The sequence below is a fragment of the Tasmannia lanceolata genome, unplaced genomic scaffold (genome assembly GCF_043159265.1).
Source record: "Tasmannia lanceolata isolate RefF3 unplaced genomic scaffold, GAP_Taslan_0.1 ptg000023l, whole genome shotgun sequence".
Lineage (NCBI taxonomy): Eukaryota > Viridiplantae > Streptophyta > Magnoliopsida > Canellales > Winteraceae > Tasmannia > Tasmannia lanceolata.
The window spans coordinates 4,925,439-4,950,010 of NW_027518700.1; the positions used below are offsets into that span (position 1 = coordinate 4,925,439).

The 24,572-nt window shown below is 38.7% G+C and overlaps 1 protein-coding gene and 1 long non-coding RNA gene across 2 annotated transcripts; one reads left to right on the forward strand and one right to left on the reverse strand.

The window, feature by feature from the left end:
- Positions 1-4,877: 4,877 nt before the first annotated feature.
- LOC143856415 (transcription factor IBH1-like 1) lies at positions 4,878-6,043 on the forward strand. Its single transcript, XM_077366615.1, has one exon. The coding sequence runs from the start codon at positions 5,305-5,307 to the stop codon at positions 5,839-5,841; it is 537 nt and encodes a 178-aa protein (XP_077222730.1). The 5' UTR covers positions 4,878-5,304; the 3' UTR covers positions 5,842-6,043.
- Positions 6,044-13,782: 7,739 nt separating this feature from the next.
- LOC143856780 (uncharacterized) lies at positions 13,783-20,149 on the reverse strand. Its single transcript, XR_013238350.1, has 4 exons — positions 20,076-20,149; positions 17,311-18,260; positions 14,206-14,366; positions 13,783-14,076 (listed from the first exon to the last, which is right to left on the reverse strand). It is a non-coding gene; the product is annotated as an uncharacterized LOC143856780 (long non-coding RNA).
- Between the last annotated feature and the right edge of the window lie 4,423 nt (positions 20,150-24,572).

A 24,572-nucleotide genomic window follows, 5' to 3' on the forward strand; every position in this document is an offset into this window, starting at 1 on the left:
AGAGAACGGCTTCTACACACATGTGTAGATAAGTTATCTATACACTAGCTTAAAATACAGTGGAGGCCCACATTGTCTGGGTGATCCAAACCGTTCATTTGATTGACCCTCACATAGATAGGGTGTCCACAAAAAATTAGCTCCATAGGATCATCCTAACCCTTCGAACCGTGGAGGCAAAAATGGACAGATTTGTGAAGGTTTATACACGTCCATTTTACCTCCACAAATCGTAGGGTTGGGATGATCCTATGGAGCTGATTTTTTATGGACACCCTATCTATGTGAGGGCCCATCAAATGAATGGTTTGGATTACCTGTGTAGATAACTTATCTACACATGTGTGTAGAAACCGTTTTCTTATATATATATATATATATATATATGAGAAAACGGTTTCTACACATATGTGCAGAGAGTTCTCTACACACTAGCTTAAAATACAGTGGGGGCCCACATTGTTTGGGTGATCCAAGCCATCCATTTTAAAAGCCCTCACATAGATAGGGTGTCTACAAAAAATCAGATCCATAGGATCATCCCAACCCTACGATTTGTGGAGGTAAAATGGATGTCTTTAAACCTTCACAAATTAGTCCAATTTTTGCCTCCACAGTTCGAATGGTTAGGATGATCCTCTGGATCTGATTTTTTCTGGACACTCTATCTATGTGAGGGCCTTAAAAATGAATAGTTTGGATCAACCAAATAATGTGGCCCCCACTGTATTTTAAGCTAGTGTGTAGATAACTTATCTACACGTGTGTATGAACCTCTCTCTCTCTCTCTCTCTCTCTATATATATATATATATATATATGTGTGTGTGTGTGTGTGGGTGTGCGCGCGCGCGCACACGCACACGCGTATGTAAGGGATTGATATCCACACTTCTAATAATGAGACGAGCTCCCTTCGTTTTACATTTTTAATCAGCTTTCTAAAAAAAAAAACCTCTCAACAGCCTAATTGTTAAAAAAAAGTAAGTTGTCCCATTATCAAAACATAGTTGTTCAGATACAAATTTTAGGAGAGAACATCGACCTCTTAGTTGCTCAACTCATTTGAGGTGGCTGTTCTCTCCTTAAAAAAGTGAGCTGTGAAATGACTTTACGAAATTGCCTAGACATGTATGTGTGTACATGGTCTCATTAACAAGACACGGCCAGGACATATCATTTGTTAAATATATGCTTTCTCATTAAGAAGAATAAGGAGTATATTGTATGGTAAGTGCACCATGCGATTTTAATGTACACTTAATATAAACTAGTCACGTGAAGACACAACATAAGATGTTATATGAATGTTTTAACTACAACCATGGAGACTAATCATCTTCACTTCAACCAACATTTTGGACCTAAAATGCCCACAAAATATTACAACAATATAATTGGCCTTGTTCGAATTGTTGGACTGAGGCTAGGCTTTTTTTTTTTTTTTTTTTTTCTTTTTTGAATGGTAGGGCTAAATCTGCACTGGGCGGCCTTCTTTTTTAGGGAAAAAACTAGTTCAGTCAGTATATAAGAAAAAGGTATAGAAAGGTAATATCTGGCTACACCTGATGTCCACTGTTGGGCTAGGACAGACTGGCCTACAACACATAATTTTCTACATAGCGCACCTTGTCCTTGTGTCAAGGTGGCAAATGGGCAGGCACGGCACGATAATTCTCGACCCAACGTGGCCCACGGGCCAGGCACGGCACACCACGATTTGGCTACGGGCCGTGCCGTGCCGGCACAAATAAGATTGAGGTTCGGCATGGCACGGCCCGTGGCCCATGTCGTGCTGGACCGTGCCGGCCCTGGACAACAGCCACATAGAATTAACAGATTTTGCCGTGCCGCCTTTCGCGCCGTGCCGTTTCGGGCCAGGTGCATAAACCCACGGCCAGGCACGGCGCACATTTTCGTGCCATGTTGTGCCGGCACGGCCATGTCGTGCCTTGCCAGGCCGGGCCGCGGCCTGGCACGGCCCAATTGCCACCTTGATCCTTGCGTATCCTAACTCTGTCACTATTACTTAGGATAATAGTAGCATTTTGTCAAACAAAAGGATTTCATTCTCAAATTAATTACCACACTTGTTATCTATCCTAATTTACAATGCACATTTGACGGTTCAATCCAAATTCTAGGTAATATAATATCAATGTGCATTAATCCCTAGAGTTAACGTTAGGAATTAGAAATTGATATTCTCACTTTTTTGTTTTGATAATGGCACTCCTCAATGTATTAAACACTTGTCTGATTGGAGTTTTGGGGACTTGTACTTGTTTACAGCTTTCTAATTAGAAAAGTCTAAATAGAGAAAGAGGTATAGAGATCGAGATGGTAAATGTGGAAAGTATGTGAGTAAAATATATGGGTTTATTTGTCTGTTAGTACGGGCATTGTGGAGAGAGGATAAAAGGAATAGAAAGAGCGCATGCGCACCAGATTTCTAAAGCATACTGCCAAAAAAAATAGTGCCTGCCAGTACTAAGAATATCTCACGAGAGTGGTCATAAGAGAGACGAGACACCAAGTGCGATTTGTCCTCCAGTTTTTGCCTATTTTCTCAAAGAAATATGCATTGGAGACTTATTTTGGTGGCCAGTTTGTGGTTAGGGGTACAACTCGGCCGGTTGGGTCAGGTTGAGGCCAACCCTAGGCCAGCATTCCCCCAATCCTACATGACGAGCCTCGGGTCGAGGAGGGTCAACTCTAACCCAACCCGCCTTTAAATCTTCCAATTCTAACCTGACCCGTAGAACCCATTTTTTCCAAATTGGGTTGGGTTAAATCGGGTTAGGTCAAGTTGGGTTCGGGTTGGACCAAGGCAAGAATAGAAAAATATAAAAATAAACAGAGAAATTATATGATGAGTGGGCGTAAAAACACGTAAAAGGTGCAACGAGGGATGGAGTATTAAAAAATGTTCTTGGGTTTTCTGATGCCCTTCCCCCTTGATTAATGTTATTAGGGGAGCTAGTGGCTTTCCTTGCTTTTACATCTTGTACTTTGACTAGACCTGGCAAAATCGACCCGTGCCCGCGGGTCGACCCAACCCACCCGCAAATTTGCAGGCACGGGTCGAAGCTTTAGTGACCCGTCAAAATCGAACCGCGGGTCACCCAACCCGCAGAAACATGGGTTGGGTTGGGTCAACCCATGGGCACCCATCAAAATCTCTTTTATTTTTATTTAAAAAGGAAAAGAGATCAAGGGTTAAGATCATAAGATCAAAAGCCAAAACAAAAGGGATTTCAGATTTTCTTTGAGTCTCGTTTTGAGTTGCTATAAGTAATTCATGTTATTACATAAATGGATTTGTACTAAATATGTAAATAATTTTGTTCACTAAGTTTGACATTTTTTAATCGGTCCATTCTTCACCTCTGTAATTTAGAACTCTACTTACAATAGATTATTTTACATGGTGTGAGCCCCTGAGGTTGAGAATAGGGTGAATATTGAATAAGGCCTGACAAAATGGGTTGGAAAATGCATTGGAAAATTTTTTGGAAAAATTGTGGGTAACCCGCGGGTTGACCCAACCCACCCGCAACGGGATGGGTCACCTAAGTTGTGACCCGTAGGAATGTGGGTTATTTTTTGCCCAACTCGTTTGACCGTACCCGCATGACCTGCGGGTTGACCCAACCCACCCGGCCCGTTTGCCAGGTCTAACTTTGACCATCTCGGTCTCTTTTAATAAATTTTTGGCTATCATTCAAAAAAAAAAAAAGTTGCTACGATGGAAGAACCACCCTTGATATTTGTTCCAATAGCATCTTATAAAAAAGTGAGAAGCTGTTGGAACAGATATCAAAGGTGGCACTGCTATTGCGCTTTTGTATGCCTACTCATCATATAAAATCTCATAAAAACATAACCCTAAGATTTGAAAATTACGATAAAATTAGAGGATGGGTCTCGTGTTACTAAGGCCTCAACCCTAACTTAACCCGAAATCAAATCGAGTTGGCTTTTCCAAACCCTAATCCAACCTAAGGAGATACCAACCCAACCTGAGAAAAATCGGGTGAGAAAAATCGGGTTGAACCTGCTGTTCGGATTGGGGCCCGATCCAAGTTGAAACCCTATTTGTAATGGAGACAATTAACGAGATATTGAATAGGTCTGAGGAAGGCAAAGAAAAAGAGGCTTGAAGAAGGATGTGTACTTGTGAGTATGATAAAGGGGGCAGAGCCACTGCATGTGTTGAGTCCAGTGATTAAAAATCCCATGTGGAGACCATGTGAGAGTTTTGCAAAGCCAACGCCTGGAATTTTTTCAATAGTCCCCACAAACATCACCATGTTTTCCGGATCCTGCCAATCTGACTTTCCACCCACCCCTAAAAAGCAACCCTAAAAATCATGACCCATTTCCTAGGATATGGTATAACTGAAAAGAAAAAGGCCCTATTTTGCAATATAAAATGCACTAAATACATTAGCATTGGTGCAAAAAGAGAAAAACCCATTTAATGTATTGGGAAAAAAAGACAAAAACCCCATTTATTGTGTTGGGAAAAAAAGACAAAAAAAAAAAACCCATTTTCTTATTTATACAAAATTGCAATATTAGCATTGAAAAGGCACAGTACCATATGATATCTCTTGGAAAAGACCCTAGAAGGACCAACAGTCATTTCTTATGTCATAATATTGGCAATTGGAAAAGAGAAAAAATCACAATAATACATTTCCTAGGTTTCATTTAGCACTTGATTTCTTTCCTCAGTCCTTAATGTCTATACATCTACATCAGATGGTGGTGGGCCTGTAGCAGCATGTGCATGCATGTGATGTGTCTGTTCTACCGAGGGCCCACGAGCAAATACATAATTTTTCTACACAATCCTTTGATTTTTCACTCCCTCTGTGTTTTTTTTTCCTTTTCATGGCATCTAATACTTTGACAGATCCTTCAAAGGCCCATCTACAACTCCCCTGCACGCCTACTCTCTCCTTGTACTTTAATTCTCAGGTTCTTTTTCTCTTTCCATTATAGTCCAACCTCTTATTTTTAAGAACCCTTGAAAAGAGCACTTGGCAATGTCATACACTCACACACAACCTCTCCTTGAACCAGATACTGGTAAATCATACACATTCCATCCTTTTGAGCAATACCCATTTCAATTCAGAAGCTTTTCTACCTCCCTTCTTGGCTTTGGAACTCTCTCAAGATAGATCAGTTGAAATTCCATGATTTTGAGCAATACCCATTTCAACCTCACTTTTTAGTTTTAAGACTCTCTCAAGAATAACAGCACTTTGGTTGTCTTCCCTCTCCTTTCACAGCCATGCAAGACTCAAACTCATTCAAACGGGTTTTTCTCAAAAAACTACTGGTGGGTCTCCAACACAATGACTTTAAATCCAAAAATATGAGCTCTCTGGAGAGGAAAAAGGCTATCAAAATCTCATCAGATGTTGCCTTGGCTTTTGCTAGAGATGGAGCGAATTGGAGCCGCGCGCTCATCAGAAATGTATACAAACAAGAGAAGAACAAGACCCTTGTGAGAAGTATTTTGGGGGAGGAATTTGAGAGGCTAACAAAGCCAAGCAATGAAAATCTCACAAGCAAGATGGTGAGGAGCAAGAGGATCTTGAGAAGGAGTTACACAGTGCGTAGGATAAGGAAGAGTGCACCAAAGAGAATTTTAGCAAGTGCACTTGCTAAGAGACTTCTCAAAAGTAGAACAAAAGTGCTTAAATTTCTGATACCAGGGGGAGAATCCATGGATGAGTTATCTTTGTTAGATGAAACAGTTGACTATATTGTCTCCCTCAGAGCTCAGGTGGATGTAATGCGACGTTTGGCTAATGCTTTCCAGTGATCCAATTGCAAGTAAGGTTTTCTTGCATCAATTTCCTTTTCGTTTATAAGTTTTTTGTGGAGGAGAAACAAATATTTCAGGCATGTACAGATGAAATATTATTCCAGCTTGCTTTTAGTTTACTTTACTATTGTCTTCTATTTTAACTCACTTATATGGCTTGAATTATCTAATGAGATGTTGCTATATATATTTTCCCTTTCGTTTTCATTTGTGCAACCATTTTTTTTTTACTTTGATTTTGAGTGAAATTAATAAGCATGGAAGGAATTTATTTGTGACAAATGAGAGTATGAAAGTAAGTTGGGTTCCCTTGAATATCTCCTTGGAAAGATTGAAGTTACTAGATGATTTTATGTTGCTGAAGGTATTCAATTGTTTGAATCTTTTCTCCTTTTTTTTTAATGATTGGTAAGTGAGCAAGGTACAAGAGGTGAGATGGGAATGACCCAACTTCTTTGTTCTACTACATACACTTTTGATTTTGCGTGAAATTGACAAACATAGAAGGAATTTATGTGTGACAAATGCGAGTACGAAAAATTAACTTAGTTTCTCTTCTCTCTCTTTTTTTTTTTGAATGGAAAGTAAGTTGGTTTCTCTCGAACATCTCATTGGAAAGAATGAAGGGGCTAGATGATTTTATGTTGCTGAAGGTATTCAATTGTTTGAATCTTTTCTCCTTTTTTTTATGATTGGTAAGTGAGAAAGCTCCAAGATGTGAGATGGGAATGACCCAGTGCAGATGCATTGCCATAGTAATGCTCAGGTAAAACAATAGCAAGAAATTCAAATACTGCCATTTAAAGCATCATTGATGGCTACCTTCTTTGCTAAGTTTAGGGGAGAAAATGGAGATGGCTTCTGTATCACATGTGATAGGGAAGGTGAACCTGATGACCCCCGTACACTCCTGTCTTGTATTAGATGGTGACAGCAACATGGGGTTTCATGATTTTTAAAACTAAGAAATCAATTAATATGTTTTTATATAATCAGTAATGTATACTAGCTGGAAGCTTAGATGGCAAGGATTACTCTTACCATATTATAGAGTATCATACTACATTGAGTGATATTTTAATTTCCCTTTGTCACTCAAGTCATGATTATTACAAGATAATTTTTTGGAAGAAACATAACTATATTTAGACAATAAAAGGATATTACAGATTCACATCAGTGGGGAGGTCTGGAATAAACCGTATCCCTTAATGGCCGTGATTTAGCTAACGACTTGTAGGGATATGAAAAGAAGAGAGGAAGCTATATATAGTTAAACATAGAACTAATCTCATCCAAAAATCTAGCTAATCTCTATGGACCAATGCTTGATCCTTGAACCCAAGAAATGACATTTGAAGAATCCTCTTCTATCTCTAGCTTGCCTTCCATTAGATCTCTAAAATAAGAACATTCCGGAATGAAGAGTACGAACCTTCACTTCGGTAGAGTACATGGATTATTACTAGATTATCGAATTCCCTTCGTTCTATTATTGAATGAAAATTTTTATTAGGAAAAAAAATTATAGAGGACGGGCTATAAGGATCTAAGAGTAAGATTACATATCTGGGTATTGTCTCAAAATTTAAGCCCCACAGTATCTACTCAAAAATTTGATAAGTTGTCTGCTTTCGAGTTGTAATACGTTTGAAGGTGGAGACAACCATTGAGTGACACTGAGCAATCCCTTCTGTAGATATAGTTGCCATCCATCCATATAGTCTTAACCATAGTTCCAAAACTCCTCCGCGTGATCCTCTGACTCGCCAGTCGACTCCCTTTTTTTTTAACCTTGGCTGAGTTCTTGTTCGAGTCCTCATTTTTCCTACAAAGTCAATCAACACTCCTTTGACTCTGTGAAACAACCACTTACTCCAAAAGCTTAAGTTGTTGGAGAAGGCGTTATTTAGTCTTTTATACTTTAACACTCCCCCTCACATGTGGCCCCTCTTTCTAGGGTTGGCCTACACATGACACATGTGGCTCCTTTTTTGGGTTTGGCCATTGCATGTGGATTTTTGCTATCAAGGAGGTTTGAACTCAAGACCTTTGCTCATGGGAACAACCAGTTACTCCAAAAGCTTAAGCCGCTCTAGAAGGCATTATTTAGTCTTTTATACTTTTAACAGACTCTCACGAGTTATGACCGCATCAATCAAGTATTCGGCCGAGTCAACCGAGCACACGATGATGCCGCGCCGAGTTGACTATATAGGATTTGTTTTCGCCGCATTTTTGCCCACATTCATCACTGCAAGAAAAGAGCGTTTTCTCGGCGTTTCTAAACGCCGGGTAAACTTCAAATAAACGCCGGCTTAAGTTTTCCCGCGTTTAGAAATACGCCGGGTCTACTTGTGTCGGGCAAAGTATTGCTGGCATTTAGGAACACCGGGAGGATTACCCGGCGCTCGTTAAACGCCGGCAAAAAATGCCGGCATTGGCTTCAATTTAGAACCAGTGTTTTTAAATACTCGATTCCATTGGAGATCCTCTTTGATTTTATCATTCTCTTGCATTAATTAATGACTGGTTGGCAATGGCAATACATGTTTGAACGATCAATCAACGGATTAGCCACAAAGATCTCAGAAGAAATATCAGACACAAAAAACTAGTCAAATTTTTTTCGTGGTCTAATAGTCGTCACAGAAGCAGAAAGAAAGTCCTTTCATTTGGGAGTATTGCTGCCTTACTTTTTCATCCTCTAGCATATGAAGTCTTCTGATTAACTTTGTCTTAAGCGCCATTTCTCGGGTTGTATCTGACTTTCTATGAAGGCATTAATTATACAAGGAAGGTTTTTCAGTGTAGCCAAGCCTCCCTGACAAGCAAAAGGCCTATAAATACACAACCTCTCTCTGTTGAAATTCATGTTCAAGGCTAATGATCCATTTGTTGGTGATGTTCACATGGGTGCCCATATTTTTTTCCTTTGAAAATATGAGCGGTAAGAAGTATAAATGTGGGACTACTAGTTCAATGATACAACCCGTATATCTCATAGGCATTGCTATTTTTCTTTCTGGTCTAGCAAATTAGGGTTGCAACTCGGGTCGATTTTGGGAATTCGGGTTGAGCTTTTACTATAAAATCGGGTTAGGTTTGAGTTGATTCCAATTCATTTTTTAGCAAAAGCTCACCTGACCAGACCCAAGTCACAACCCTATGGGAAATGCATGAACCAATGAGAAGACAGGATCTTTTAAGGATCCACTCATAAGCCCGTCCCGAGTCTTTCAATGTGTGCCCTCTTATGGTCTCTCATATTTCTTCAGAAATTATGCCCATCCATCACATAATCCCATTCTTAAACCCTAATGAGCTTCACTTGGCCCCTCTTGGATGCCACAAAATTTGGTTTTTTTGCAAATAAGATTAAGAGGGCTGCTTCCAAAATGGGATTTCGTTTGGAAGTGTTTATTTTCCATACGAAATCCCATTTTTGAAGTGTTTTTAGATCTTAAGTTCAATTTATCTTATTTGCACATGTCATCTAAAATTACTAGAGCCATCATTTACAAATAATCACATTTAACTTCAAAACCATTTCAATATAAGATAATTAATGTGCAATTTATTTTTAGATATCTATAAAATGAAATGGACAATTTCAAAATCAATGGTGACATTAACAGAAACGATTACATTTCTTTCCTCATAACTGGAAAAAAAAAAAACAAAGATTTAAGAAAAAAATCAATGAGAATGTGGATACAAACATTACTCACCTAAAAAAAGTAAAAGAAGGGTGAGAACTTTATTAAAGGAGGTTTGGCTTATTATGGCATGAACAAACGCTAAACTACCTTTCCAAGGTACACAAGAAAAATTCAAAATTTTGTGTCAAAGGAATCCAGCTAATGCTTACTTCTCATCCCATGTTCTCCCACGATCCACATTGACTGAGTCTTGGATCTTCCTGCCATGACATGACACTCACCTTGAATCTAAAGGATCCCACCACTCTCCTCTCCCATGTTCAAAGCTTTTGTTTTGGCCAGTCTACTCAAATCACGCCAAATGGGCCTGCCATGAAAAGCATGACATTTGCCCAGCAATCAAGGAAGGTGCAACTCGGGCTGAGTTGGGTCAGGTTGAGGCCAACCCTAGCCCATTGGGTCCGGTTGAGGCCAACCCTAGCTCAACCCAAAGTAGCATTTCCTCAACCCTAACATGCCCCAACCTGAGCCTCTGGTCGAGGAGGGTCAACCCTAACCCAACCTGCCTCTAAATCTCTCAACCCTAACCCGACCCCTCTAACCCGCTTTTTGCAATTTGGATCAGGTTAAGTCAGGTTAAGTTACATGGGATTCGGGTTGGTCCAATGCAGAAATACAAAAAATAAAAATAAATCCTAATATTTAGAAAAATACAGTAAAATTAGAGGATGGGGCCGGGTTCGAGTAGTGTACGTAAGAGCTCAATCCTAACCCAATCTGAAATTAAATCAGGTTGGCTTTCCCAAAGAAATGTGAACCCAATCCAAGCCAAAATCGGGTTGAACCCATCGTGTTCGGGTTGATCGCCACCCAAGTTGCACCCCTAATTATGCTAGTACAAGTTAATAGAGTAAGGTTGCTCTATCAAAGGATTCCCATGTTGTGTCTTCTAAACTTTCTAAATGTACAAAACTTACATCAGAGGTTTTTCTCTTCTTTTCGGTTTATTCTTACTTCCACATGTAATAAAACATATGCATTTTATTTCTACAGTGTTTCTATTATGATTCAAGACGTTCATTTCTACACACCAGATGGAAATTTGGAATATTTTTTGAGTTTCTTATGTCTGTTTATTCTCCATTTGAAGGGACAAAACAAAAAGCAATGAGTCAGCCCTCAAGTTTGAGGCAGTAGTAGTGAAAGTGAAGGAACCATGGAAGAGTTACTTTAATCAAATGGGACCCTCCCATCACAAGGGCTCCTTCAGTTATCATCATGTAATCCAATTAATAAAATTGATGGTATCTGTGATAATACAACAGGATGTCGATATCATATCACGGGGTCCAATTCTTAACAAATGTTATAAAAGCACAAGCTAGTTTGAACACTGCAAATATTTCGAGAGACGGTAGAATAATTTCACAGAGCTCATGAAACTGAAACAACTTAGATTTAATCTTTTATTCTAACTGGATCTTATCAAATTTATATATATATTTAGAAAAGGTTTCTGAGCTCAAGCTCAGCCTGAGCTAGAACTCAAAAACCACATCTCCCATTGTTGTTTCAGTCATCCAACCCATTAGTTCTATAGGTTATAGTTAGGATTATGGTTATGGTTATGGTTAGGATTATAGATTAGGGTTATGATTTGTTGAGGGTTTAAATGGATGGGTAGAAATTATGGTCCAATAGATCGGATGGTTAGGATTATGGTATGGAGCTGGTTTGTTAGGAACACCCTATCTATGTGAGGTAGTATAAAGTTGATGGGTTGGATGAGTCAAGCTACTATGGGAGATGGTGTATTCTAAGCTCTAGCTCAGCCTGAGCTAGAGCTCAGAAACCACATCCTCTCTCTCTCTCTCTCTCTCTCTCTCTCTCTCTCTCTCTCTCTCTCTCTCTACACACACACAGAGAGAGGTGTTTCTGTGCACAAGTGGCTTAAAAAGCCACCGGTTGGTTCGTATGCCGGGTCTACCTCTACGGGTCCACAAAAAGCGACCAACCGGTGACTTTTTAAGTTATCTGAGCAAGAGCTCCCTGCGCACGTGCGCAGAAATAGTTTTCTTATATATATATATATATATATATATATATATAATATGAGGAAATGTTTTCTGCACGATACCTCAGATAAGTTATCTAAGCAAGAGCTCAAAAAAAATATGGGCCCACATTGTTTGGATGGTCCAAAGATAGATAGAGTGTGCACAAAAAATCTGCTCCACAGGATTATCCTAACCCTTCGATTTGTGGAGGTTAAAGTAGATGGGTATAAACCTCTACAAATTTGTCAATTTTTAACCTCCAAAAATCGAAGGGTTAGGATGATCCTATGGAGCTGATTTTTTGGGCACACCCTATCTATGTAAGGGCCTATCAAATGAATGCTTTGGATCATCCAAACAATGTGGGCCCACATGATTTTTTGAGCTCTTGCTCAGATAACTTATCTGAGGTATCACACAGAAAACGTTTCCCATATATGGGGAAATGTTTTCTGCACGATACCTCAAATAAGTTATCTGAGCAAGAGCTCAAAAAAAAATATGGGCCCACATTGTTTGGATGATCCAAAGCATTTATTTGGATAGTCCAAAGATAGATAGAGTGTGCACAAAAAATCTGCTCCACAGGATTATCCTAACCCTTCGATTTGTGGAGGTTAAAGTGGATGGGTATAAACCTCTACAAATTTGTCCATTTTTAACCTCAAAAAATCGAAGGGTTAGGATGATCCTATGGAGCTGATTTTTTGGGCACACCATTTCTATGTAAGGGCCTATCAAATGAATGCTTTGGATCATCCAAACAATGTGGGCCCACATGATTTTTTGTGCTCTTGCTCAGATACCTTATCTGAGGTATCGCACAGAAAACGTTTCCCATATATATATATATATATATATATATATATATATATATATATATATATATATATATATATATAGAGAGAGAGAGAGAGAGAGAGAGAGAGAGAACGGTTCCTACACACATGTGTAGATACGTTATCTACACACTAGCTTAAAATACAGTGGGGGCCACATTATTTGGGTGATCCAAACCATTCAATTTTAAGGCCCTCTCATAGATAGGGTGTCCACAAAAAATCAGATCCATAGGATCATCCTCACCATTCGAACTGTGTAGGCAAAAAATGGACTAATTTGTGAAGGTTTAAAGACATCCATTTTACCTCCACAAATCGTAGGGTTGGGATGATCCTATGGATCTAATTTTTTGTAGATACCCTATCTATGTGAGGGCCTTTAAAATGGATGGCTTGGATCACCCAAACAATGTCAGCCCCCACTGTATTTTAAGCTAGTGTGTAGAGAACTCTCTACACATATGTGTAGGAACCGTTATCTCATATATATATATATATATATATATATATATATATATATATATATATAGAGAGAGAGAGAGAGAGAGAGAGAGAGAGAGAGAGAGAGAGAGAGAGCAATGATAGATACAAGGGAGCCCTTGCATAAAGAGCCAAAAAAGGGCTCTGGATTGGATCCACTTCATTTTCAGTTACAATTTAAAATTGGTTGAAAAAGTAAAATCAGTTACATTTGATGACGTGGATCAAATTTAGAGCCCTTTTTTTGCTCTTTATGCAAGGGCTCCCTTGTAACTATCATTGCTCATATATATATATATATATATATATATATATATATATATATATATATATATATATATATATATATATATATATATATAGAGAGAGAGAGAGAGAGAGAGAGAGAGAGAGAACATTTCCTACACACTTGTGTAGGTAAGTTACCTACACACTAGCTTAAAATACAGTGGGGGCCCACATTGTTTGAGTGATCCAAACAATTCATTTGAATGGTCCTCACATAGATAGGGTGCCAACAAAAAATCAGATCCATAGGATCATACCAACCCTACGATTTGTGGAGGTAAAATTGACGTGTATAAACCTTCACAAATTAAGTTACCTACACTAGTGTGTAGGTAACTTACCTACACAAGTGTGTAGGAAATGTTCTCTCATATATATATATATATATATATATATATATATATATAGATAAGGATTTTAAAAGGAAACAAAGGCCCAAATCCAATAACCCTATATTCTTTCTTCTTTTTTTTTTTTTGAGAGAGAGAGAGAGAGAGAGATCAAACATTATATCCCATGAATAGAATTCTTAAGGTATAGAACGTGTAACTAACATCTCATGAAAGAAAAGAATCAGTTGGCTTTTCTGTTTTTCAGCACATTTCAATGAAAATTTTCCTAGAACTGAAGCACGACATATAAACAAGGGGTTTTGTTAACGAGAGTAGGAATGTAACTGCAACTAAGACAGTGCTATATCCCCTTCCAAAAAGCAGGGTCTTCGCACACCCGTATAGCTGTCTCTTAATTAAATCAAATCACCATCAATGTAGGTATTGACGGTGGGATTTTCAGGTAAGAAATTCACCTGGGATATCACAGGCTGGGCCATGCCACAGTTTTTGTTAGACTTGACTAAGCTTTGCTGAATGATGATTGGCTCCTCAAATTTCACAACACCACCTATTGCCATCATTCCAAATTTGCATCAGATCACAGTCCAATTTTGGTCCAGGTCATCAACAAAGTCATGAACCACCCAATTCCATTTAAATTCATAAATAACTGGCTTCAAAACACAGATTTCCTTACGATTGTGGAAGAATTGCTTTCTTATTTGATCGTTGGCAATGCCAATTCAGATTTCAGCAAAAATTGGGCCATTGCAATTCAAACTGAAATGGTTGTCCATCAGCTTCAACTCTCAGGAAATTGTTCTCCTTCAAACAATTCAATTCAGACAAACATTGTATCTGCAAGGAAAAATGTCCAACGGAATCAACAAGAAAAAAATCAGATGGTTCAAGGAGAGCACAACAGGAACTCAGAATTTTTTTTTTTCATAGTACAGCAAAGGTGAAAAGAGCCTCAAATCCCATCAGTTCCATCTCTACCCCCTCAAGGTAACCTCTCATCTTAAGCTTATATTCATAAAACTGCCACCAATCATTTTGTTTCCATCTTGAATTCTAACCAGGTCAAGGTCCCATTCCAAGGCATGTGCATTTAGCAAGTATTTTGTGTGTAATTTAGTTATGAACAAGGCATGTGGGTGCATTTATCAAGTATTATGAGTCTAATTTAGTTATGAACACAGCCCTGAACTTCTATAAGAGGTCACTCAAAACTTAGAATCACAAGTTTTAAGAATTTACTGTTTCACATGTTTTATTCGCGTATACTTAATGTTAAATTTTTGTAAAAAGAACCACATAATTTTCATTTGAAACTTAAGATGAATTTTTAAGCTTTAAATGCACTTTTTTTCTTAAATACGACCCTTTAGCATTATCAAAAGGAGAAGATATTCTTTTAGGAAGAAATAGTCACCTAAACGTGATTCCCTTAAATTTGGGAAGCAAGAAGAACTTAGCTTCCAAAGCGAGTTTATGGGGAAGCAAGCTTCTCATCCAAATAAGAAGTTTCCGGTAACTATGGATCTACAAAGGGGAGCATCCTCCACATAATCCACCAGTAAAACCAAAGCTGCCTGCCTCCAACTCCCAAGTAGATAAATCTCCTTGTAATGTGCTACTCGCAGCACATTACAAGGACTGTAACATTTCTTAACTAGAATCCTATTTATAAAGCACACGATCTTCGGAGGAAAGACTCCAAAATCTGCCCCTGTCCTAACCATATACCTTCCTAGAACTTGACTCAATTTCCCACCACTAACTTCGTACTGAAAGTCTCCCTAACCTTGCTAATGGACGCCAATATTTCCCTAACTATCACCCTCAGAGCACATTCACAAAGAATGTATTCTATTCCACACCAATTAATATTAACAAGCAAACATGTATTTTGGACTCTCCACAACCACTTACCCAATAAAGACATGCCTTCCGTCTCCACATTTCTTCCAACCCCATCCTTACAAACCCCACCCTTCTAAGATCTCTAAACATCATTCTATTTATTATATGAAATATATGATCACGATCTTCTTCTCACAACTTGGGAGCATACAGTCTGCAAACTAAAGATGAGACAATGATATCTCTAGATATCCATTTTGAAACCTCCTGAGAGCCCATGAACCAAAGCCACTATGATGCCTCAACTATGCCCTCTTGCAGCAATGATGAAAAGAAGGGGGTAGGGTTCTTGGTTGACTTTCTTCTCAAGTTATAGAGGAACTATTGATAAATATCAAGAAAGAAACTGAAGAGATACTCTTTAATGCATCTCCTCCATATTCCCAAACACCATCCTTCCACACAAATAGTCAAGGAAGCCACAGCCCATTAATGCCTGATCCAAGATTTGTCTTAGATGAAATTTCCGCATCAAAGAGAGATGATATAATCAGCAATTGTTCCAATGATTGCCCAAAAATACCTCAGTTACAACTTTATAACCACAATCAACAAATTAAATTCCTTAAAGTCCTTAGTGTTTACACCACCTCTTCCAAATTTGGGAACATTGTGATAAATGTTGCATTAGACCCTCGTTTAGGTGATCTCAATCATGAAACTCTTTGAAAAATAATAAAAAGATTTGACTATCACCTCCTAACACGCTATGTCATGCTGAAACCACTCTTATCCTTATTGGGCTTTTTTTAAATGGTAATTTTAGCTGCTCTTCAGAGTTGGGTACTCTATCCCTTTTGAATGATCCCGGTTTCATAAGGGAGTATCCATTCCAAGTTGGAGACTCCGTATCAACCTTTTAGGCAAAATTTGACAGTGCTCTGGATCTCACTTAAGTTGTCCCTAAGATATTTTGATCCTTACGAAATTGTTGAAAAAATTGGAGCCTCTGCTTACCACCTCTTAGTGAAACAGGTGCATTAGAGGTTCAGCCTGCTCGGATCCTTTAACGGTGTTTGATCATTAAAAACAATAGAGCCATCACACATATTCTGGATCAATGGGTTGGTACTTCTTCAGATGACTGTGTAGTCTGTGTCATAAGCAAATTGGGCATCACTGTTTCAATGATTCCCAGATTTTCATCCCATCGGACCATTGGGACTCCAAGTCCAGTCTGTAGGGAGACTTGAATTGAGATTAGAAATTGTCACTGTATAATTCAGAAATATTATCGTCAGCAAGGGGATCTGCTCCAGCTTTCAAATTACTAGATTATGCTAGTAGTTTAGGTTTCATTTACTGCACTGAGTCAGTCAATCTTTATCGATTGGTTACCCTAAGGAGTAGATTAGGATCTGTTCTCTATATAAAGCAGCTTGTGTTCAGAAAATGTCAAGGAATATCTCTAGCTCAGTAGGAGGAGACCAACTTGATACATGCAAGACCACGAGCTAGCAGGTCTCTTGCAACCTGCATTTTCTCCATCCATCTATACCATTGCAGAGCTTGCCCTTCCATATGGAAAGATGCGATTACCAACCTTTGATTAAATGGTGTTAAGTGTAAAATTTTGATTTTCACTTATAAATGCCTCAATGAGCAACTCATCATATGTCGGATTTATATACATGCATTTTCTCATGGAAATAAGGAAGACTCTTTCAGACACGCAATTCAAAAGAAATAAAGTAGAGCAAGTCATCATATGTCGGATTTATATACATACATTTTCTCATGGAAATAAGGAAGACTCTTTCAGACACGCAATTCAAAAGAAATAAAGTACCCTAGCTGAATAAAGCGACAATTAGCGGCTAAGAATGGTAGCAACAATTAAAGGCAATAGTACAAAACTTGGAAAATTTCGCCTTACGGGAGGTGTAGCTGGTGAGTACGGAACGAAATTGCGTGGTGAAGTGGTTGTATCGAAGGAGAACATCAATGCAGATCCTTTGAAAGAGGATGGATCGCTAAGGCAAGCGTACAATCAAGGTGGCGGTGAGGCGCCGGCGGTGACAGGGACGAAGATCTTGCTAGGACAAACCCTCGGCGAGGTGGTGGGACGGCTCTTGTAAGAGGAAGACCATGTCTGACCGGAGATGATGCTAGGGTCGTGAGGATCAAGTTGATGGTACCATCTGCACATAACATAGGAGACTCTATCCAGGAATCCCTCCTATCATCACCTCCACAGAAAATTCTATATAAAAAAAATCTGCCGCATATCTCTGCCTTCGTATTTGAAAAACCCTTCCCTCCATCAACTATCCCCAGACTCTTGATCCGAGAAATCCTGGGTGATTACGGCCTTCCATTTACCAGTTCACCGTTTTCTGCATCAACTTGTCGCCCGAACCCTTCATCTCACCAGCCCCCGTTTCCCCTTCTTCACCTATGGCCATGAGTTACAAGAAACCTTTTATAGACGTAAAGTCGGTAAATACCTGTTTATGTACAGATGGCACCATCAAGCCTGGAAGTACTATTTTATGTGAAGATGGCACCATCGACTTGATCCTCGCGAGCCCACTATCATCTTCAGACAGTCACGGTCTTCCTCTTACATGGTCTCACCACCTTGTTGAGAGCTTGTCCTGCCGGATCATCATCCCTGTCACCGCCAACACATCAACATCAATACCAGCATCACTGCGACTTTACCCTTGCCTTAGCGATCCACCCTCTTTCAAAGGACCTTCATCCGTGTTCAAACTCCATCGACACAACCACAACAACACACAACTCCTTTCCATGCTCGTTGGTTGCACCTCCCAGAAGGTGTTTGCTTAGTGGTTGGTATATTCTTCATTCTTCATACTAAACCTGCAAGAAAGCAAAATGGTGAATTATGCTTGAACGATATTCCAAATCCTTTCACACTATTTGAAACATCAAAATGGATTGTTGGGATATGACCAAAGTTTTATGGGATGTGGCCAAGATACCTCATCCTTTGGAAGACTCATTCTTTTGTGAGATGTGAATAAGATACAAGCAAAAAATAGAAAAAAAAGGAGAAGGGAAGAAAACTGTCCCACAAAAGTGTCCCACTGGTTGGGAATATAAAAAGTAGAAATAAGAAATTTCACCCTCACCACTTTACACAATACACTCTTAGTTTTTCTCTTAATCTCCACACACCTTCTCTTCTCATCTTAAGCCAAAATAATACCCTTCCATCTTGATCGAATCACCCCCTCGTCCAACGTAAAATACACTCCCCACATTTGATATTTACACTCCTTTTTGCGCATTGTCCAAAGTTTTCTACTATTGTCAATAATTGTTGCGACCATTCTTTGCTGCTACTTGTCCCTTTCTACTTTTCGTTCTCTCTATTTTTATCCTCCTCTCAAATCCTAATTTCTTTTTTTTATTTTCTTTTTTGATTTATTTTATTTGAGGTGCGTGTCTGAAATATAAACTCTATTTAGTTGAAGTACTTCACTTCTTTTTAAGTGCATGCCTAAAAAAGTCTTCTCTATTCTCATGAGGATCGGTATCTAAACCAGACCTCTGATGACTTGTCCATTGAGGCATTAGTCCATAGTGGCTTGATCTCACGAGGATCGTATGTAAAACTGACCCATGATGACTTGTTCATTGAGGCACTGGTTCATAATGACCCATTTCTAGGAAGATCGATATAAAAAATTGGTCTATGAAGACTCGAATATCGAGGCTAATCCCCATCAAGTCCATTGAGGCTCTTCGCGGCTCATCTTCCAAGCGACACATTCTTTAGAACCAGATAGCTATCATCAGCTTCAGCTTCAGCAATATCGGCAACATACATCAGCCAACATCTTTAGCGGGTATCGGACATCAATATTTACCGCGTGCATCAAATTGGTGAATTTTTATCATGTTTTTGGGGATACTCTATCGTAATCAAATGTATGTAGAATTTCAATGCCCATACATTTGAGGGGGCATGTTAGAGCATATCCATCCGTTGGATCATGGGACTTGGATTAGGCTACTTATACTAGTTTAGATAGTTAAGATAGATTATGGTTACCTTTTTCTATGCTTATTATTATCTTATCATCCTTATCTTTAAGTGATTTTATAAGCAATGATTATACATGAATGTAACGATAAGAGATTTAGTGAAAACCAATATTTTACAATAAGCAAAGAATTGCTCCAATCTATGGATCCACCCTGAAGGGTCTTGTCCATCTTGTCCATCAAATTTAGGAAAATCCAATACAACTGCAAAGTGCGCGTAGGAATAGTAACCCCTGTGGTCATTTGATGAGCATCTTATATATACTCGATTTACTCGATCGGCCAATCGAATTGTTTTCTCTCTCCGTGGATAACTCTTGCAAAAGCTGATCATATTTCGCATCCATGGCCATGATTTTGTTATGGAGGTCGTTAAGTACGCCGATTAGAATTCTTCACATAAGAGGACTTCGTTTCCCTCTGTGAAACGACCAATTACCCCGAAAGCTTAAGCTGTTGGAGAAGGTGTTATTTATATTCTTTGATACTTTAACACCCTCAAAGAAAGCTAATCTATCATAATAGCTAAGAGAAACGCACCTATTCTAAAATTTAGGTGTTTTAATATATCAGTTAGGATAGCAAGCATCCTAACAGTAATCTAAAGGAGAGAATAAAGCATACCAGTCCGCATGATAGAATCGATTGGAACTAATGTATAAGAATTGGAGGTCAGGTAATCAAACACCACATTGAGGCTTCCTTCCTGTAGTTGAGAAACCCTAGCTGTTCGTTTTCCTTTTACTTTGTCGTTGAGTAAGATAAGACACATAGATTCTTACACGAATTCGCTGCAGATAGTATCCTATTTACATTGTATTCAGATTGGCCGTCCATCAGAGTGTCCTTGTAGGTCCCACTTACATTGTATAGAGTTAAAATTAGGGCAATGATACTCCCCCCCCTCAATAATGTATGTGCCCCCCTTATGACGTGATTTGACGTCAAAAAGCATGAAAAGTTGCCTACTTTTCACGTCAAATCACATTATAAGGGGAGCGCATGCATAATGCAAGGGGACTGAAAATATCATTTCCCAAAAATTATTGTAACCGGGCAAGGGAGAGTGGAAATTCTCATATAAGAGGTCAAAGGTTAGAGAAGATGGATAAGAAGGTTACTTGATGCGTAAAGAGAGATTAATGACAAAATACTGAAAATAAGAAGGGTTCAAATAGGGAAGTGATATTTATGCCCCTTTTAATTACTTGGGACACCCAGCGCCAGTGTATCAATGACTCAAGGGGCGCTATTGTACTCAACATTAGAAGAATCCAATGGGTTTGATTGTCACGTACACTGGCGTTGGGTGTCCCTGGTGATCAAAAGGGGCGTGATATCACTTCCCTTCAAAATATGTATATGATTAAATTGTACTAAAATGCGCCTGAAATAATACTTAGGCCTATAAAAAGCTGGAGGGTATTTTTGTAAAATAATTTAATAAAATCAGATTTAGGATTGTCGCACATATTTTTTAAGTTGTCTATCGGAAATAATTTCAAATCCTATGATTGGGAAACAAAATGTGTCCATGGATCCAGGTAATGAGATGCAGAACGTGTGGCGTGGGTCAAATCTTTTATTTTTAATTTCTTATTTTCGCCATTTTATTTGTGGTATTTTTTTGGGACGTCAAATCTTGTTCTTTTAGCATGATTTTGGTGTTTTTAGAAAGGTTTTTCGATTACCTATCTAAAGAGCCCAAGATTACGCTATTTGGAGTTGATTTGGCTAAGTTATAGGCAGTTTTAGGATACAGTATAATTATATTACGAGATTACTATTTTAGGAAAGTTTTAGTCATGTTTCTTCTTTTTATTTATCTTGCTTTAGTTAAAAGATTGAAAATAATAGTTAGGCAAGAATTTAGGGTTGTTATTCTTAGGTTTTGGCTTTTTATATAATGTAATGGCATGAGGAAAGAAAGATAGATTTGAATAAAGTTTTTTTTTGGGATATCACTTGTGAAGAGAGCATTGGCTCTATCAAGTGGGTGAAGAAGCTTCGCTCATTTCACGTGATATTGGAGTTTTGCTCCAAACTGTGGCATGGGTTTTCATACCCCTAAGAGATTATTTTAGTGTTGCTCGTGTCAATATTTATCTTGGTGTTGCCGCTCTCACGCTCCCTGCGTCAATTGGTACCAAAGCTCAAGGGATCTCCGACGAATGCACGACGGGATGAAGAAGTCGTTCCGCCTACCGTCGGCCAGCCTCATCTAGCCGCGGAGAACGGAGAACTCCAACAATGGGAGAAGACTTTCACACAGTTAGCACTACTCGAAGCCCGTATCCATGAGACGACGGCCATGGATCTGAGAGTGCCTTCGAGAGCCATTTTCATGGCTATGTTTCATGTAAGGGATTACAAAAAACAATAATAATAATAAAGGGGGAATAAAGAATAGAAGATTGTTGCGGCGCCGAAAATTAGATTTGGAGAACAATGGCCTAAACTCGAAGTCGAGTTTTCTTCAAGCGGGGGTGAATGATGCAGAACGTGCGGCGTAGATCAAATCTTTTATTTTTAATTTCTTATTTTCCTCATTTTATTTGTGGTATTTTTTTGGGACATCAAATCCTGTTCTTTTAGCATGATTTTGGTGTTTTTAGAAAGGTTTTTCGATTACCTATCTAAAGAGCCCAAGATTACGCTATTTGGAGTTGATTTGGCTAAGTTATAGGCAGTTTTATGATATGGTATAGTTATATTATGGGATAACTATTTTAGGAAAGTTTTAGTCATGTTTCTTCTTTTTATTTATCTTGCTTTAGTTAAAAGATTGAGAATAATAGTTAGGCAAGAATTTAGGGTTGTTATTCTTTGGTTTGGCTTTTTATATAATGTAATGGCATGAGGAAAGAAAGATAGATTTGAATAAAGTTTTTTTTTGGGATATCACATGTGAAGAGAGCATTGGCTCTGTCAAGTGGGTGAAGGAGCTTCGCTCCTTTCATGTGATATTGGAGTTTTCCTCCAAACTCGTGTCGATCTCTATCTTGGTGTTGCCGCTCTCACGCTCCCTGCGTCAGTTGATATCAAAGCTCAAGGGATCTCCGACGAATGCACGACGGGATGAAGAAGTCATTACGCCTACCGTCGGCCAGCCTCATCTAGCCGCGGAGAACGAAGAACTCCAACAACGGGTGAAGACTTTCACACAGTTAGCACTACTCGAAGCCCGCATCCATGAGACGACAGGCATGGATCTGAGAGTGCCTTCGAGAGCCCTTTTCATGGCTATGTTTCATGTAAGGGATTACAAAAAATAATAATAATAAAGGGGGAATGAAGAATAGAAGATTGATGCGACGCCGAAAATCAGATTTGGAGAACGATGGCCTAAACTCGAGGTCGAGTTTTCTTCAAGCGGAGGTGAATGATGCAGAACGTGCGGCGTGGATCAAATCTTTTATTTTTAATTTCTTATTTTCGTCATTTTATTTTTAGTATTTTTTTGGGACGTCAAATCTTGTTCTTTTAGCATGATTTTGATGTTTTTAGAAAGGTTTTTTGATTACCTATCTAAAGAGCCTATGATTACGTTATTTACAGTTGATTTGGCTAAGTTATAGGCAGTTTTAGGATATGGTATCGTTATATTATGGGATTACTATTTTAGGAAAGTTTTAGTCATGTTTCTTCTTTTTATTTATCTTGCTTTAGTTAAAAGATTGAGAATAATAGTTGGGCAAGAATTTATGGTTGTTATTCTTAGGTTTTGGCTTTTTATATAATATAATGGCATGAGGAAAGAAAGATAGATTTGAATAAAGTTTATTTTTGAGATATCACTTGTGAAGAGAGCATTGGTTCTGTCAAGTGGGTGAAGGAGCTTCGCTCCTTTCACGTGATATTGGAGTTTTCCTCCAAACTGTGGCATGGGTTTTCATACCCCCATGAGATTATTTTAGTGCTGCTCATGTCGATCTTTATCTTGGTGTTGCCGCTCTCACGCTCCCTACGTCAGTTGGTATCAGAGCTCAAGGGATCTCCGACGAATGCACGACGGGATGAAGAAGTAGTTGCACCTACCGTCGGCCAGCCTCATCTAGCCGCGAAAAACGAAGAACTCCAACAACGGGTGAAGACTTTCACACAGTTAGCACTATTCGAAGCCCGCATCTATGAGATGACGGCCATGGATCTGAGAGTGCCTTCGAGTGCCCTTTTCATGGCTATGTTTCATGTAAGGGATTATAAAAAACAATAATAATAATAATAAAGGGGGAATGAAGAATAGAAGATTGATGCGGCGCCGAAAATCAGATTTGGAGAACGATGGCCTAAACTCGAGGTCGAGTTTTCTTCAAGCGGGGGTGAATGATGCAGAACGTGCGGCGTGGATCAAATCTTTTATTTTTAATTTCTTATTTTTGTCATTTTATTTGTTGTATTTTTTTGGTACGTCAAATCTTGTTCTTTTAGCATGATTTTGGTGTTTTTAGAAAGGTTTTTCGATTACCTATCTAAAGAGCCCAAGATTATGCTATTTGGAGTTGATTTGGCTAAGTTATAGGCAGTTTTAGGATATGGTATAGTTATATTACGGGATTACTATTTTAGGAAAGTTTTAGTCATGTTTCTTCTTTTTATTTTTCTTGCTTTAGTTAAAAGATTGAGTTAGGCCAGAATTTAAGATTGTTATTCTTAGGTTTTGGCTTTTTATATAATGTAATGGCAAGAGGAAAGAAAGATAGATTTGAATAAAGTTTATTTTTGGGATATCACTTGTGAAGAGAGCATTGGCTCTGTCAAGTAAGTGAAGGAGCTTCGCTTCTTTCACGTGATATTGGAGTTTTCCTCCAAACTGTGGCATGGGTTTTCATACCCCCACGAGATTATTTTAGTGCTGCTCGTGTCGATCTTTATTTTGGTATTGCCGCTCTCACGCTCCCTGCATCATAATGTGTCTAGATCTTGTCTAATTAAGTTCGGATTCAGATGGTCCTAGATGGTCCTCAACTGGGTCCATTGACACCCCTACTTGGGTTTGGTGTCCTTGGGCAACCTGACCCTACAAGAACCCAATCACCCCTCCCCCTAATTTTATTGTGATTTTATTGCTAGATTCAAAACATTTTAGGGTTATGCAATTTTTTGTATTTTTTCATTGTT